Genomic DNA, 17,972 nt, shown 5'->3' with positions numbered 1-17,972 from the left:
AAGGCATAAATACAGATGTTTGCGTGATTTCTGTCAAGGTGTCCTTGAATGAGAGGATTTAAACCTCGACAGTGTTGCTTGGGCCCAAGCCAAGTCATGTGTCCTCATTGGTCTTGAGGCTTTTCCTGTGAATGCAGCTGTCACTCTCCTCTGCAGAGTATCCTAATGGAATGAGACTTCTCTGTCCAGTCCCTGTCTAAGCCTGTGGATGTGTGGCTGAGGCTATAGGAACCCCCAGCTATTTAGCACCCCTCACTTGAGCCTGATAGTTTTTCATTGCTCCAAGACCAACCCTGCAAAAAAAAAAACCCACAACCCCAACCCTCTAAATTATGAGATTTACAAAATTATGTATGAAGCTAAATACCTTGATTAAAAATATATACATATACTTTAAATTATGTGCAAGGGGATCATTGCTTGCTACATTTGAGCCTTCTCTATATGCACAGGCTTCATTGTTGTGGAAATATTGAAAAAGCTACGTTCTCTAGTCTTCAGCTGTATCAGTAGAAGCATATTGGTGCACATACCGTTGGCTTCCCTTCCCTTAGGAGAACTGGGATATTAGGATTTACGTTTCCTCAGAGATTTTACAATTGGACTATGGCTGTACCAAATTGCTTGCATTTTTTGCATACTCCTGATGAAAATTGCACTGACATTTGAGTATATTCATTAGGAGGGTCATGAAAATGCAATAGTAATGGCACAAAGAAGTTCTGCCTCTCACAGAACAAATGAAACACATTTTCCCATGGTTTTGTCTATTTATTGCTATCCTATTTATCTCACACACACATTCAGTCCCTTTTGTTTTGATTTCTGATGTAGCTGTTAAGATTCTGGTCATCATGTCCAGTGCTTTGTCAAGGCAAGATGTGTAATTACAGGTGGACTGAGTACAGCCAAGAAGAATGTATCATGGCTGAATTCTGCTTCGTTTTCCATCAATTGTATAACTAATTTAGGTATCTTCCTTTGCTTGTAGTTTTTGAATTCTCTGTGTCTCTTCCCCTTTAAAATTCTGGGAAGGAGAAAGACACCAGGAAGCATGATATCCTAGAAAGTCATGCCTCGCTCTACATAGTGGTTTAAAAACTGCCATAAGTCCTGGCCTTCGAAGGAGACTTCAAAGATCAAATAAATACACAACTTGGGATGTGTTTCCTCAAAGCAAATTGAGACCATCTAAAAGCATTTAGAATGGATGATCCTGTTCTTGCCAATATCTTTGTACCCGATTTTGGCACTTGCTTGACTCCTTGGTGAGTGGATTCAATCTGCTAAATCCTCTGGGCGGAGTGGGACTGCCCATTTGGGCAGCAGTCAGCTCTTAGATTCGTTCTGCTGCATCCTCTACCAGCACCCTTTCCCTCTGATTATCCTGACATGCTTCCTATTCTGTGTCCTTGTCTCCCACTGGCATTGCTTATCAAACCTTCTGGATCTACCTTTATTCAACTGGAATGCAGTTAAATCAACCTTTCCTCACAGAGGTGCTCCACTGGCAGTTTTGTGGACAAAAACAAAAGGTCTGTTTCTTCTGCAGTCACTTTTTTTACTGTGGGAGGCTTCTCTGCTTCCCTGTGCTGTCACCCAGCACTTGGAAGGAATTTCTAGTCTTACTTTTTAGAGCATCTTCACCAGCAAAAGATGTAAATCCATAATTCCTTGCTGCAACTATTAGCGTGTATTTTCATGCTGTCAATCCAATTTCTATTTTAGTTGATCATATAGAAGACTTATAAAGTGCAGGATCCTACTATCAATTTTCTTTTGCCATGGGATATTAATTACTGACTGCCCTCTAACATTTCACAGGACCGGTCCGTTGGAGCATTTGGCCATCATAAAATACTTCCAATTTTTGGCTTTTAATAGTAGACCTTTTTGTTCATAGCTGAAACTAGATTTACTGCTAAGTTAAGCAGTTTCTTGAACTTCAGAAAAAAGGGTTGGTTTTGACATTTGACAGTTAAACTCAGAAATTTTACTGCACTTGATAATTCTTTGGCAATTTGTTCCTTTCTGCACATGTCATGATACTTCACTAAATTCAGTATCAACCATCTCAATCTGTAGTTAAGGAAACTATGATACAGACATATAGTTATTTATTTCTTAGCTCTGATTAGAACTTGGATTTTCTGACTGCTTTGTTTCTTCTTTGAATAGCTTCCCTTAACCTAGCATCTGAATTTTATTGTTTTGTCTTTTTTTTTTTAACTAGCCTAAACTTATCCTGCAATTCTAAAAACCTATGAAATCCCACAACAGTGCATGCCAATGCTCCTCAGAATTTATGGTATTAATTAAGGTTGCACAAAATATCTTAAAGCAAAAATGTGCATGCAGTTACAGGAGACGGACTTTTTAAAGATAAGTGGGAATAACGAACGCTCAAAGTTAGGGTGGTGACCGCTGTTAATGTGTTTCACAGGCAGAAGTTTAACAAGCTCAACTCAGTGGTTCTGGGAAACATCTGTCTCTTTGAATGCAACACAGTTTTAAAATTATTCTTGGAAGAAGAAGGGGCCAGGAGCAGAGGAGTCACTACTTTAAAGAAAAGAATTAGGCTTCTAAAGGCACAGAATGCCTTTGAAAAATGGCACATAATACAGCAGGGGAAACTTTGGAGGGAAACAGGATAGAACAGATCTTGCTCTGTATCAGTCTGAAGTGGAGACAGGACCTGACTTCAGCTGCATGATGTTCCCCAGGGAGCCATGTCCTTCCAGAGATGAGTGAGTAAATGGGTCCTGGTGGCTGGAAATGATTTGAAGAGCTGTTCCTTGAGAAGGCAATCTCACCGTGATGGCACAGGGGAGATGAAAAGGGTAGGAAACAGGCCATCACCCAACTTGCTTAAGCAGATGGGGAGACAGCAGCAGCTCCTCCTCCCCTGTGTTGCTGCTCATCAAGGATCTCTGGTGAAGCAGGAAGGGTTTAATTGCTCCTCCTGGCATGGGGAGACCTTCAGTGTATCTTTGGTGTAGAGGAAAGGAGGGGACTCTGATTCTGCTCTCGAGATGATGAAGCTCTTGGTTCATCATTCCTGGGTCTGCTAATCCAGCAGCTAAGCAAAGCAGAGCAATAACCAGTTTTTGGCTCTGGAGTGCTTCCTTCAAGTCTCTCCCTCATAGCACACAGAAGAAAGAGCCTGTGAGAAGAAAAAGGATTTACCACAAACTTTGGAGAACTTTGGACTGAGGTAAGTTCAGGTGGAAGCTTTCAGAGGAAAGGGAAAGTGATTAAGAAGAGAGAGGGAAAACCAAAGGTTAGAGTACTTATGAGATGTCTGTACTGTGAAGGAGAGGGAAACATTGAAAAACAGAAGAAATGGGAGGAAAATAAGTATTCTGAGGGCAGAGGATGATAAAAGTTTGAGGGACCTGATGCTTGTTGAAGAGTAAGTCTGAATAGAAAGTGATCAGATCCTTACAGGGGCAAACAGCAGGAGATTTTTGGAGAAGGAGCATGTCCTTGGGAATGATAAATATGACTTACTTTGCTGTAGTGATTTGCAAGAAGCAACAAGAGGTGCTCTGAAATAGATGTGAATTTAGAAGCTGAAGGAGAAGGACATAATTGCAAAGATTTTGACAAAAATACATGATAAAGATAGGTATTTTAAGAATTGTGAAATAGTAGTTTTCAAGAAAAAAAACCCAGAAGCTGAACGTTTATAGGAGGAAATGATTATGCTCATGTTGTATGATGCAGCCCTCAACTGAAAGCCAGACTCATCTGTCTTCAGAAAACTGCCTAACTGTTTGATATTTGGACAAATACTAATTTAACTTTCTAACATGTGGAGGAGATTTGGGGTAATTGTTTTGTTTGTTTGGGAATTTTTGATTTGGTTTTATTTTTTTTTTTTGTTTTGTTTGTTTGTTTGTTGAGTTTTTTACAAAGCACAAGACATCTTTGAAAATAAGGAAAAGATCTTTAGAAGAAATGTTACCTTTGGTGAATCTGTCTGCAATATCTCAGGTGTAAGTCTCTTCACAGAAATTTTGGTTGCTGACTTCTAGCATCCATGAAATAGGGGAGTGTAACAAAAGATCTAAAGGAAAAAGAATAGTAGAGGCAGGGATTTGATTAAGACTCTGGAGAAGGTGTTGATGAAAACAGAGAACTCATTAATTAGGTACAGATAATGTATCTAAAGGGTTGCAGAGGATAGATGGAAGAATGAGGGGTTTTTTGTTTTTTTTTTAAGAACGGGCTAATCAAAAAGAAATTGTTTCTTGGACATGTCCTGTGCTGGTAACTACCAGGAAAGCATATGATGGCTTGGGGTGTGAGGAGGTGTGGAGGAAATAAAAGATGCTGTGAGGAGAGAAAATGTCAATTATCAGAACCCAAGTGCTCCAGCTGTATGGGATGGCCTTTCCTGCTTGGACAGGTCATTATTATAGCCTATGATGGTCATTGAAAAGAAACTCTGTGGAAAGAAGTCCATGCAGAGGTTTCCTTTCTATGGATTTACCATGGGGAGATGTACACTGTGGTGCTGTATTTTCATGTGAAGGAAGCCTGTAAAGCTTGTTGCCTAAAAGAGTCTTTTGTTTCTGCCTTTCTAGAAACAAAGAAAGTTTTTGGTGCTAAAATAAGTGGTGTGATGTACTGTACTTCTAAAGCTGTTAAAAGGCTCTTAACAGCTCTATAAAATACTTGCTGCCTCCTCCTGTGCTTTCAGAAAATTTTACTCCAATATTTATTTCACTGGCTTATACAAAATTTCCTCCCCTTTAAAATGTAAGTTGTTAATTATTTCTGGGTTGTCATGATCAACTCCCCTCCAGCTATTAAAATGTACTTGCATTGTAGTTTTATTATTGCTTGCAAAATATTGGAAAAAATAGTTTTGTTAGACAGTTGAATTTGAAATATACATATTGACTCAGCAATGCAAATGGATCTTTTATGTTAATTTCCTGCAAATATTCAAATGGTGAAGTTTTACAAGAAAAAGCACTCATAAAAGCAAAAAAAAAAAAGCACTCATTTACTGCAGAAAAAGCACTGAAAGTGAATCACTTGAGCCTAATCTTTGAAAGTCATGCTGTGTGGGCTGGTTTACATAGGTCACTTCAGACTATAGCAAAAATTGCAGCATTCAACTAGTCAGCACTGCATAAATTGGAGCTAATATTGGTTTTAAGGGGTTTGCAGAACATGATATAAAAGCAAGCTTAGAATACACTGCAAAATTCTGCATTTTTTCAGAACTCTTTATGAACAGAAGACAAGGCAAAATTGATGAATAAACTAAGTGTCAAGACTTTTCCCACCACTAATGAAAATATTTAAAAGCAATTGTGAAGGTGCAGAACACCCATGGTGTTTTAGGAGAGAAATAGATTTCCTGAAATTCTCCCTCAGTCATCCCAAGAATTATGATTCTGGGAAATTATTTTAAATTGTAAATTGTCATTGCATTGTGTAAGTATAAAACACACACATACAACTTTGCATTGTTTGTGCACACTAGCTTTGTACAATTGTAGTTTTGAGTAAGTGTATTGCTGTATTCCCTTCATTCTCTTACTTTTTATCCTACCAGAGGATCACTGTTCCAAAGTTAAACACGTTGAAATTTGGCAATGGTTGTATTAAGCTTGCCTTTTATGCAAAGTTAATTAGCCCTGGAGTTTTACCATCTTCAATAAGATGTTCCACTGAGCATGTGCAAATAGGTAAGTTTGAGGGCTTATACTTGATTTTAGGAAGATGATTTCTCATACAAAAGTTTGCTTCAGAGCATTCAAAATTTAGACGCGTGGTCTTCAAATTTTCTAGTCAAGGCACAGGCTGCTGTGTAACAAACCAGGCTGTTTGGTTTCTTTTCCTCAGCAACCTGCCCTGACCTCCTAGAGCCTCTGTGTGCCCTGAGACTTTCTGCTATCAGTGGGTTAAGAAAACAACTACTATGGAAAGGTTTTTTTTGGAAAATGCTGTCTGCCATGGACAGGGTGTTGAATCATTAGGATCAGGAGGCCAGTTATGTCATGATTTTCTGGTGCAGGTCAGATTCTCCAATGACACTGAGGTTGCTTAAGGCACCCCAGGGGATAATGAAAGCTTTCCTTCCTGATGAAATGAACAATTGTAACTAAAAGCTTGAAGCACTCAAATTATGTCACTTTCCTTGTTCCAAAATTCTAATTCTGTTAAATGGGCATAATGTATCTTTCATGAGAATTCATTGCATCATTAATAACAGCATTTTTTTTTTTTGCCTGGTAGGATTCCCTGTTTTTATAAATGTGTGTTAAACAGCCTTTAAAACACTCCTGTGAATAGGGTCTGTATTTCCTGCAAAATCACTCTCAGGTTTTTTTGGTTTGTGGTACAGTTTACATTGCATGTCTGTTCTTGGTTGCAAAGGTCTTTCTCATAGTTTAGCCTCCTGCAGGTAGTGTATTGATTATACTCCTGATGAACAGCAATGCAGTGATCCTTCACCTGGGAAATTGTTGGCCTGCAATGTGGTTTTGCAAGGTTTGTATTGCTGTCTTGTGTATTTGGATGAAATATGCAAAAAGAAAAATGGTCATTTCTGCCTGGTATTTTGCAGAATAGAGGGTGTAATATCAGTCAGGGCCACTCTCCCAAACTGAGCACTATTGAAAGATGCTATAGTCTGTCTGGGAGGTGGTGAGGTTGTCAAGTATTAGCAGAATGTAACAGAAAGTGCATTTTGTGATGAATGTATCCTGACTTTCCTTTTGGACATCTGTTAGAGCAGCAAGGATTCTTGGAGCAAGCCTGCTGGCTGCTAGAAAGGGATGGGAGTAAGCAAAACTTGATTTTACTTATTGATTTATTTCTTGATTAATATTTCTCAACTGCCAAGAAGTACACACAAGCTGGTCTGGTGTCTTTGACTGCTTGGTAAGCTCCTACCTTTGTTAGATGCATGTTCCATACTCATACCTGTTCCCATTCTTTGATGTCCTGAGATGGTAGCTAATATCTAGGATTTCATTACCATATTTTCTGCCCTCCCTCCTGTGTGTTCTCTAAGACCTGATTTGTTCTTGATGTTGAAAAACTCTGGCTGTCGCACTGTCGATGGTCCTGTGGTAGCACGTGGTCTGACTGTATTTATCTAGAAATGCTTTATGGGCTGAGCTCTTGCACTGTGCCTCAGACAAATGTTTTCCCCCTGGCCCTTCTGTGGTAAACAAAGTTCTTTACATTTGAATACTTTAGGGCATGTAATTCTGACAACAGAGCTACGATGCTGAATGACTACCAGAACATGAAAACACTGCAAAATGACTGATAACACTTCAGCAGGAATTACTATTTATCTTTTATGACCTTAGGAAAAAGATCTGTATTAAAGCAAAGATGTTCCAGGAATGGTCAAGGAGCTTGTTTGATATGGGATGAAGGGCTTGTTAAAATGCATTAAGAGTTATGACAGAGGATGATTTCTTAGCAGTTGTATATGCTGCCAAAGAATTTTGTCGTTATGTAGCCAGTAAAAGTCCAAATATGCTAAGGTGACAAGTTACTGGAGGCAATAGCAACAAAACTGTAGGGAAATATACCAGCCAGGTTGCAGCTCATGCAACTTCCACAGTACAGATAAAATTTAAGATGCTTCCTATATCCTCAGAGGAGGTATTAATTAGTGCTTCTCTGTCCAGAAACACACGTAAACAACCCTCTGCAGCTCATGCCCAGCTCACCGACGACACCTTTGCAGCTCGTTTGTGCCCGCTGCGCAGAGCGCTACCAAAGGGAGAAACGGGATGCAGGGAAAACGCGCCTGAGGACGCTCCTCCGCGGCACAGTGTTCCTGCGGAAAACGAGCCCAGCGCGGCGGCCCGGGGCTGTGCAGCGGATCGCCGCTGTCCCGGCGCTGCGCTGCCTCCGGCCCGGGCGCGGCGCTGCCGCTTTAACGCGCGGCGGGGCCCGGGGCGGGGAAGGCCGCGGCGTTGCCGGGCGACGGCGGCGTCGCCGCGGGGAGCGCCGGGCTCCGCTGGCCCCGCTGGCTGCGCGCCGCTCCCGGCCGGGCAATAGCGCTAAATCAGCCCTGCCACCGCTGCCCCGGCCCGGGGCGCTCCGGCGCTGGCGCTCGCTGTTAGAAAAAGCTCCACACGGGACAGATGGGGAACGTGGTTTTAATCAGCTTTGCCGAGCGCTGAGAGGAGCAGCCGGCGTGAGGTGGGCGGCGGGGTAAGCACGGGGGGACGGTAGGAACAGCGCTCCTGGCTCCCCGGGGTGTCCCTCGGGAATGGCGCGGTGCGGGGGTGGCAGCTGCCAGGGAGCCGTGGGAGGCCCAGGTAAGCGCCGGGGGGCTGTAGGCGTGAGGTCCGGCCAACTCGCCCGAAGCCCTCAGCAGAGACTTTGAGAGGCCCAAGTTGCGTGTCCCGGTTTGCTGCCGTGTCCCGTATTCCTTGCTGTGACACACAAAGCCAGGTAACGCGACAGTTCCGGGATAAACTCCGCTCGGCCATGAGCCTGCGCGCCCTCGAGCCGGCCTAATCCCATGTCTTGGCTCGGCGCTAGCCGGCAAGGGTGTGCAGGTGGGCCTGCTGGCTGGAGTGTGGACGAAACATTCAAACCCTTGAAATCACTAGCCGGGCATCACCTCTGTTGGTGCAAAAGAGCAGGTTTCTCCTACGGACTGTGTCTGTTTTCTGTGGTTTGCAGATCCCGGCTGTCACCCACGTGTGGTTCGCTGGCCAGAAGACGTAGATGCCCCTTGTGACTGAGTCCTTGCATGGGCGTTTTGAGGATGAAACGCTACATAAACTCTTAAAGCACAGCACCTGAGGACATTGCTACCGACATGGACATCATTATTTATTTACGTTTGCTTTAATCAGGAGGAGCTTTTTTGTAAACATGAATTGCCGGGCTCTTTCCTTGACATGTCGTTTCTTGTTTCATGCTATTGAAACATTAATCTTAACTTATTATGACTCCTTTGTGTTGGTCAGCTCTCAGGGACATTTCCCTAGGCTTGAAAATGTGGGAGCTTTCAAGAATGTGTCAATCGTGCCAACTCAAGCCACTTGTGGGCTGCCAGACCGAAGTACTTTTTGTCATAGCTCAGTAGCTGTTCAAAGTATTATATCCTGCACTCAGAAGTTTTGTGTTCAGGAATGCCCATATAGGTCGTCACCTTCGTCCTACAAACCACTTCTTTCAGAAGGCCTTGGTACCTGTATCACAGAGGACAAGAGAGACTTGCATCCAGGGTTCTCCAGCAATGCTTCCAGTTTTATTTTTCATAATCACAAGGATTGCTTCTCTACTCCCCGTCTTCCAAGGCTTGGAGCTTCATTTACGTTAACTGTATGGTTGAAACCTGAGCAAGAAGGTGTAATGTAAGTAGTATTGAAGGTGTTTACTTTCCTGGCGCTCTTAAAAAAATTGATCATTGTAGTCACAGTCATTATTAGCAAGCTCTTTAAACTTTTAAAAGGTGTGGTGGGAAACTGTGACGTTTACAGAGCCGTATTTAGGTTGGGGTCTTCCCAGATGTCAAGACAATTGGCTTCAGTTTCATGGCATTGACTCAGATGATAGTCCAATGGCTTTCAGTGTTTGGACCTATTCATACATAATGTGCATGTATTTCTCAAAAAGAGAAATTTGTGTTTCCAATTCACATTCCTTCTAAAAACTGCTAGAAAATTACGTGTTCACAGGGTTGTGTTGTCGCTGCTTTCATGATGGAAAAAAATTATCTAAGATGTTAGGACTTCTCCAACATAAGTTTGTCTTAAAAACAAACACGGAAAGCCACCAAAATGTAGGTTTTGGACATATAAAAAAGAGGTCAGAGTGTTCCTGAAGGATCTGGGGAATGTTGCCTGACTGGCAGACTGCGTTGCTGCTTTAACAAATGATTCCACTATTTAAACTGCCAGTGAAATTTCACTAGGTGCCCACAAAATAGAAGTGGCTAAACATGTTCCCTCTCCTGTTTGCCTACATGTTGCATTTTCAGGAAATACTGCTGTTAGAAGTGACCTTTCAGCTTGACTGGGCCTTACTATAATGAAAAACCTGCTTTTTGAAAAATGTATCCCAGATCCTGCAAAAAAAGTTCAGTCATCTATCACAAAATGCAGAGCCTCCTACTCTTTCATACCTTCATTGTGTAGGTCTCTTTAACATAAAGCACAAAGAGTATAGTTTTTTCCTTTGGACGACATGCCACAAGTGATTTTAGAATGTATTCTTAGAAGGTAGCTAATGATCTGCTTTGTTGAGGTGTTCTTGATACTTATTTTGCATGCTGATGTGAAATTGTCACTTGTCTAAGGGTAGCAAAGTAATCAGAAAAAAATAGAAATATCTAAAATCATAATCTAAAATTATAGTATGTTTTATGCAGTGGTAATTACCTTAAAAAACTTGACCTAACTGTAGAATTTGTGGTTATGGAGTGGAAATAAATGATATCTGCAGAGCAAAAGGGACTTCTGTGCTGAAGTTAAATAATTTCAGCTGGTGGTATGTGTAAAGGCATCCCTGGAGCTTTGGCCTGTAGTTTTCTATATACTGGTTGAATCTTGAATGTCAGAGAGTCCATTTCTGGTGTGTTCCCATGCCATGAATTCCTGTCCACACACGTGTGGGCTCATTGGAGTCTCCTTCATCAAAGCACATGCCTAACTTGAAGCAGAAGCATCCTGCTAATTTCCAAGCAAGCTGTTGCAGCAATGTGTTGAGTGAGATCTATGAAAGTCTTTTGTCAGTGGGATAGGCTTTGATGCGTGGAGCCTAAAACAATGAAATGTTATGTCCTTAGTTTCAAATGATTTAGTGCTGTGAAGAAACCAGACTCTATTGATGACTGATAAGCCATGGACTAGTGCAAAAGATTAGCTTCCAATTGCTACTGTGTTAATAACTACACAGTGTACATATTCCTGTTCAGCGGGTTTTATAGATCACTTTAAAATTTAAATGTTTTTATTCAATTTTTGTAATAGATCACTTCATTCTTATGCTGTGTGAGATTTGCTGCTATTCAACATGTAGGAAAGACAATGGTAAAGCCCAGTCCTGAAAACTGAAGATGGACAGCAGTTATTCCAGTGGTCAGGATGATATGCCACTGTCCAGGTGCTTTTGTTTCACTGGCACAGAAAGAATTGTGTTAATTTTTCTTTTTTCATAAAAGGAATACTGAACTCCAGTTGTGGTGGAACAGTTGTTGCACATGAATAGCCATTGAAGCTTGACTCAGAAGGCGTCTTACAAAAGAGAATAATTACCAGCAGACTAAGATGCTTTCTCTTTTCTTATATTGCTTTAGTGAGTCCTTCAGGTTGGCAGATGAAGTTTGACTTACTGGATGTCCTACATTTTGAAGTCCCTGGTGGGGAATTGTCCCTGTTACATGTCATTTGTGAGACCTTTTAAACCCCATTATCACAGCAGAGGAGCCTCACAGAAGTGGGATGCATTCTAACAAAATCTTTATTTTCCCACAAAGCATTAGGAAGATGAGCCAGAATGAGCTGCTCATTTTGCCAGAAGAATGATTGAAAGTTTAACAAGGTGTTTTTTTTTTACTGGCAAAGTGCTCTTACGTCAAGTACAGCATAGCCCCTGTGTTTTGGACATGCCATACTAATGTGTTTTTGTGCTGAATTTTATATGGTCTGTCTGTGAGAGTGTGTGCTTAGGAAAGAAGCTAGGAGTGTTGCTGTACAGTATCCCATTACATCCTGTGACATTCAGTTAGGCATGTACCCATGTAAGAGAATAGCAGGATTTTTGTTAGAAGTTACTGTGCTGGCTGAAATGAGAGAGTGATGTGAGGATCCAAGTCTGAAAGCCCTTTAAAGATTGTACATAAGCAGAGACACCAAGAATTTTCTTCATCAGTTTCATATACCAAGTTTTCTATGTGAATCTAGGAGACAATACACTTTGACACAGAGAGGAGAGTCAGGTCATGTTACAGATTTATTTGAAGCCCTGATGTTCTTCTAAGATGTTTAGTAGAAATATTTGTAGGCATGCTTTTAAGTCACTGCATATTGGAAATATTGAAGAAAAACAAGAGTGAGAAAGCACTGACATTTGTACTCCAGTCTTTAAATTTTCGTTCCCTTTAGGCAGTAAGTGGGCAGAGTTCTTGCCTCTGAGTTGCATTCTAGCCTCATGCTTCCTCTCTTGCTGTGTGTACTCATCAGTTAATATAATTGCCTTCAGTAAGCCTGTGTGTAGCCTGTATGTAAGCATTAGCTCAATGTAGGAAACTGTATGATGATAGCCCTTCACAATGGAATGGGATAAGAATATGGGTACAAGCTTTGCATATGTGAGTAACCATTACAGACAGCTTATATCAATGTAGTGTGAACTGGAACAAGTTCAGATGCCCTGAAGATACTGGTGGTGTCAAGAAGTGAACTGAGATCTTTTACAAGCAAAACGATCAGTAGGAATGGCCTGATTGTGAAGTGGGTAGCACATTGATTTTTTTAAACTTTATTTATCTAAGGTACTAAAACCATATGGTACTACTTATTATCTATTCAGATGTTTTATGTTAGGAATTAGACTGAAAGGGGTATCTGATTTTGAACCAGTGCAGGTGTTCCCATTTGCTCCAGTTATTGTGTGGGCAGCACCAGTGCAGCCATGTTAGATTCTCTAGAATATTTTTCTCTTTGAAAGCTGACTGAGTGGATTTGTGTATTGGCTTTTTTTTCCCTCCAACCCCACCACTGAGATGTATGTAGTCAGGTATTGGCTCTGTGGGACTGCAGGTTACCAGAAGTTGAAGACTTCACAAAGAATAGTGGCTTCTCTCTGTAATCATGGCTGGAATGGAAAATCAAGCTCAGAGTCAGAAGTAATGCCTCTTACTATTTCACCTATGATAGGACTAGTTTGGATTTTTTCTTTTTTCTTTTTCCTTCCCTATCTTCTCTTTTCCCTCTTGATTTTCCTCTTTTACTAGTAAGTCACAATTCACATTTGTTCTTTCAGTTTTCAAAGTGATGCACATCAAGGTCGCTTCCCTTCTTAAAGTCATGACACCTTTGGGGATAAAAACAATGTGGGGATGTTTGTTTTAGATAAGTAAAATAAACAAAACCCTGGATTATCCAATTATTGTTTATCCAGGAACTGGGTAAATCCAGTTCCTAAATATTTTGCTACTTAGCTGAGCCCTCCTTCACATTTATTATCTAACAAAACTAGCATGTTTACAAGCAAACAAAATATTGAAAAGACCAGTGGACAATTTATTAAGAAATGTGGTTTTAGTAAGGTTGGGAAAACAGAAGTCTTCATTTTGCAAGGTGTTTCATTGACAACATTCCAGCAGGCTAGAATAGTAACAGCAGGAATTAATTTTTCCTTGGAATTAAAGGTGAATTAGTGACTAGTGGCAGTATCAAAGAACAGCCTTTTTGATAGTTTTCTTTTAAAAATGCAGAGTAGATGAAGACATCAGTAGGTAAGGGTTTTCTGGTTTCGTTTTTTTTCTCTGAAATATGGGTAAGTAAATACTAATCTCATACAAATTTTATATGCTTCCGTCTTATGACTTAATGCACTAATTTAGTCTGATGTAACTGTTAAAATATTAGATTTTTCAGGGGTCAGTACCACTGAGAAATGTGTTTTTCAATCAGCTCAAGTGGGAAGCATAGAACTTTATAATTTTTTCTTGTATTTATGATTGCTTTAATAAAATATAAACTTTTTACACAAGTATATGGAGCCTGTGCTTTCTCAGGACTCTTGACATCATGGTTATTGGATTGGCAAAAACATTTCAGCAGTTTGAAATGCAAAATAATTTGCTATGCATGGTATTCTCTGTACCTTATATGACATTATTGTATTTGCTATTGATGTGACTTCTTTGTGGGGAAAAATTTCCTAGTAAGTGTCTGGATATCCTCATTGCCTTGGTCTAGTTTCTTAGGTTAAAGAAAGACATTGCAAAGGGGAGAGTGCAGAGTAAGCTGGTGTTATGGCTGCCTTACCTGTGCAGATTGGGTGGAAAGATGGAAGACTTATTAACAAAGCATGTAATTTGTACTGCTTTTTGTGGTTATATTGCATTTGCCTTGTTAGACTAAGGAAAATTAAAGTGCCTCCACGGGATGTACTAAGTTGCACAGCTTTGTATGAAAAGTGTGGCAGAGACTTGCACACTCACTGTGGTTTCTGTCATGGAACCTTCAAGAGAGGAGGCAAACTGGACTTCTCTTTCACCCCCAAATGAGCTGGGGTTGCCAGCACTGAATAAACAAAGCAAAACACAAAAAACAACCAACAAAAACCCCAACACAACCCAAAACCTTCACAGATTGAGACAGAAAATATCTTTGCTAAAGTTCTTTTACACTTAGTACATCTTGTGACTTTCACTGTCACTGAGCATCTTCTCAAGAGCTGTATTTTTAATGTTTATTTTAATACATCCTGGTTAGCATCACTTTACAGGATAGCACCTTGGCAAGGATGTGTATATGTGTGTGCCTCTGACCTTATGTTGTTTTTCTTGGTTATTTCCAAAGGTGTGTGATAGAAAAGGCTGTTGATGGGCAGACTGTGTTCAAACTCACAATCTCTGAGAAAGAGACCATGTTTTATTATCGCACAGTAAATGGTTTGCAGCCACCAATAAAAGTAATGACACTGGGGAGAATTCTTGTGAAGAAATGGATTCATCTTAGTGTGCAGGTAAGTAAAATAAAAACGATTTAATATTTGTTGAAATACAACGTTTGTGTGAGAGTAATATAACTGTATAATTATAAAAGGATAAATTGGGGGATGTAAATGATAACTCTTGAGTCTCATAGGTAAAGATCTTAATTTGAAAGTGCATTTTGCTAATTTAGGACTGGAAAGAAATGCTGTGCCCATTCTTCTGAACAAGCAGGCTGTACAAAACCGAAAAATCTCACCTTTAAAAACATGAATGTGTGAGGTGAAGAAAATCTTTCATTAATGTTTTAGATACTTATATGTAACATTACTGATTAGTCTTGGGTCTCAGATTATTTCCTATAGAAGGGAATGCCATTCTCATCTATACATGCTAATGTACTTAAGTTATGGAGTTCTGTTCCATTTAATTTTAAAAACTTCTTACGTAAGTAAAAGTGCACATAAGTAAATGTGTGAGTTTGTGCAAGATCAGTCAAGCTAGTAAGTTACAGAGCTATTACCTCTTATTATAGAAATATGATTCAGAATAGTCAGAGCACAATCCCTGTGTTCTAAAAGTCTTCTGTTGACATAACTTTTTAATAAGTGTACAAATATCCACTGAGGATAAAGCAAAATTGAGTTTGTTAAAATTTAAACTGTATGTACAAAAATCAGTAAACAAACACAGAAGAAATTAAAATTCAGTTATTTGCATGTCTTGTAATTCCCAACAGACACCCTAGTAAATTCTATTTGTGAGCCAAGTTCAACTAATAATTATAGAGCACAATTATCAGGTATTGAAATGTTTATCTTTTCCTTCCTTCATTTTCTTTATCCGTTCTATTAAATTTCGTTTGGTCTACAGCACAATCAAGAATAGTTTTGCTGCTTTCTTGAAACTTGCTAAAAGGTATTGACTGTGATTTGGATTTTTAGTGCTGATCTTGTCACTTGTAAGAAGTATCTAAGCTGACGTCTTGATTTTTTTGCAGTTTTCTTTTTTCCAGGATAACAGCATGGTAGTGTGAATAAGATTTTGGCTGTTGGATTAAAAGAGTGACCTTAAGGTAGAACTAATGAACTTTACACTTCAAGCACTCCAAGGGTGCTATATTACTGCTGTTGCTGTCAGCCACATTTTGTACCTCAGGAACTGCTAAAGCCTGGCACAGCCAAGTGAAAGTGAAAGGGCTGGTTAAATACACACACAGATCTTGAACTGCATTACAAAGGAATGTGAAGCACCCTGTGGAATTTGGTCCTTTGTTTCTCTGTAGAAAGACGTTCAACTCATAGCAGGAGTAAAGAAATATAGCTTCTAGACCCTTAAAGAAACTGCAGGCTTAATGCCTTTTCAGAGTTTCTGAGCTCGGGTAGAGCCTTCCTGTGCTTGGTGCTATTGTAGGATGCAACTCGCCATTAAAGATGATAGTGGCTGCAGCCTGATCTGGCTGATCTGGCCAGCCCTTGGCCTGGCCATCAAACTTTAGGCAAAGGTTGGTTGGTTGATTTGTTTGTTTGTTTTTTAGCAGGGGACCAAAAGCATTTTTTCATTTTTTTTCCCCATAATGGACAATGACAACATGAGCAAGACCATACAAAAGTATGCAAAGTAACTTCCATCTGGAAGTGTCTGTGTCTCATACACCCAGATGCTAGGCAACAGACACCATGACAAAGGAATGTGAAGTATTGGTTACAGATGTGAAACTGAATTTAGAAAGAGAAAAAACATGGTGGGATGGCAGATATGTTTGGAATTCAGGTGTAAGAGCATATGCCTATTCAGGAATGATAAAAATGAAAGCTAAATGGTGGAATAGCACCAAATAGTAATTAAATGATAAGAGGGAAGGAAAGAAGAAAGGATAGCACAGACTGAAAATAATTTCTTTGGAATAAAATAATTCTAGGGGAAGAGAAGGCTAGTAAATTAATTCTGCTGAGGTAATCTAGGAATTTAAGTCCTTGGGTTTGTATTTAGATATGTAATTTGTTAGAGGGAACTACTGTTAAGAACTGTGTCATTGCAGAGACTTATTTTCCAGGCTGGGAAATTTAAGTTCTGCTAACAGGAGCAGGGCCTGAACATTCCTGTGTGTTCTGCTTGAAGGGTTTCTTCATTGAGCAGTTGCTGAAGCAGAAAGTCTGGGGATACCAGCTTTGTTAAGTAATGAGGGCGTTACAGAGGTGTAGGTCTCAAGAATAATGTTGAGCATTCATAACTAGAGTCAGATGAAACAGAAGAATAAACAGTTCTTTGGTTCTCTAGGAACACTTTTGGGTTTCAAAGAGAACAAACACATGCAACTACTTTTATGAAACAAGGTAAACTTTGGGGTCCAGACATGGAACGGAAAAAAAGCCTGGAAGTTTTTTAAAATTGATAAAATAGAATTAAGAGAAATTTTTGTCCTTAAAGGAAAAAAAATATGGTTATGTACTGCCCAGGCTTGTCTGTGTGAATAAGTACCCCTGCAGTTAGAGAGGGCAAAGTGTGTGAGAACTGGGGAATGGGGATGCGGATTCACAGAGAATGCTGTGTAGGATAGAAATAAAACTCGAAAGTGGTTGATATTAATTAGACTGTCAAATGGTAAAAAATTCTTACAATTTTTTTTTTGTGTAAGAAGGCATGACCTGAGTACAGTCAGAGTGTGCTTGAGATTAAGGATGATTTGAGTAAGACCCTCAAAATAAAAAAATACCTTGGTTCTGTTTTCAGGAGTCACAGAGCAAAACCAATCAGGGTAGCAGAAATTAATGTATGGAAACAAAAGTGATCATAAAGAGTAGAAACATGAATATGCAAGCTGATTGTGTACATGCTGCTGCAAACAGATGGTCTTTGTCCAAAAATTCTGGAAGAACTGGCACACAAAATCCTTTGACAAAGAGACATTCTATGCAAAGCTACCAGTCAGAGATGGAGCTATAATGCTTCTGTTTGGGAAAGGTGTCATGTTGATGCCAGCGAGCAGCCAAGCACCTGGGCCCTCCTCACCCCTACTAGTGGAACAGGGGAGACAACAGAAATAGCAAAAGTGAGAAAAACTCATTAAAGAAAGGGGCTGGGAGAGGAGCAAATGATATAAAGGCAATCACTCCCCACCTCCCACAAGCAGACCACTGCCCAACCAATTTCTTAGCAGCAGGCCATCTTGGAAGTAAAATTCCTATCACCTCACATTTCTTCTTCTACCCTAGTGTTTATTGCTGAGAATGAGGCTATAGAGTAAGGAATATCTTTTTGTCCTAGCTGTCCCCCTGCCCAGTTTCTTGGTCCAGCCCTGGCT

The 17,972-nt window shown here is 40.1% G+C and overlaps 1 protein-coding gene across 9 annotated transcripts in view; it reads left to right on the top strand.

Annotated features, from left to right (window-relative positions):
* Positions 1-7,970: 7,970 nt before the first annotated feature.
* Positions 7,971-17,972, top strand: part of USH2A (usherin) — a 373,658-nt gene continuing 363,656 nt past the window's right edge. For 7 of the 9 annotated variants that reach the window (XR_013181496.1, XM_077175909.1, XM_077175907.1 and 4 more), the window contains exons 1-3: positions 7,971-8,199; positions 8,677-9,356; positions 14,535-14,700. Coding sequence is in view for 7 of the 9 variants with exons in the window: in XM_077175909.1 (XP_077032024.1) it covers positions 8,872-9,356; positions 14,535-14,700 (651 nt within the window). In the remaining 2 variants the exon portion in view is untranslated. Of the gene's footprint in view, positions 8,200-8,676; positions 9,357-14,534; positions 14,701-17,972 lie in introns of those variants that run through there. The other 2 variants (XM_077175908.1, XM_077175914.1) reach the window with 2 other exon arrangements.

This window comes from Agelaius phoeniceus, chromosome 3, assembly GCF_051311805.1.
Source record: "Agelaius phoeniceus isolate bAgePho1 chromosome 3, bAgePho1.hap1, whole genome shotgun sequence".
Lineage (NCBI taxonomy): Eukaryota > Metazoa > Chordata > Aves > Passeriformes > Icteridae > Agelaius > Agelaius phoeniceus.
The sequence above is the reverse complement of the archived record's forward strand: the minus strand, read 5'-3'. Positions and strand labels throughout refer to the sequence as shown.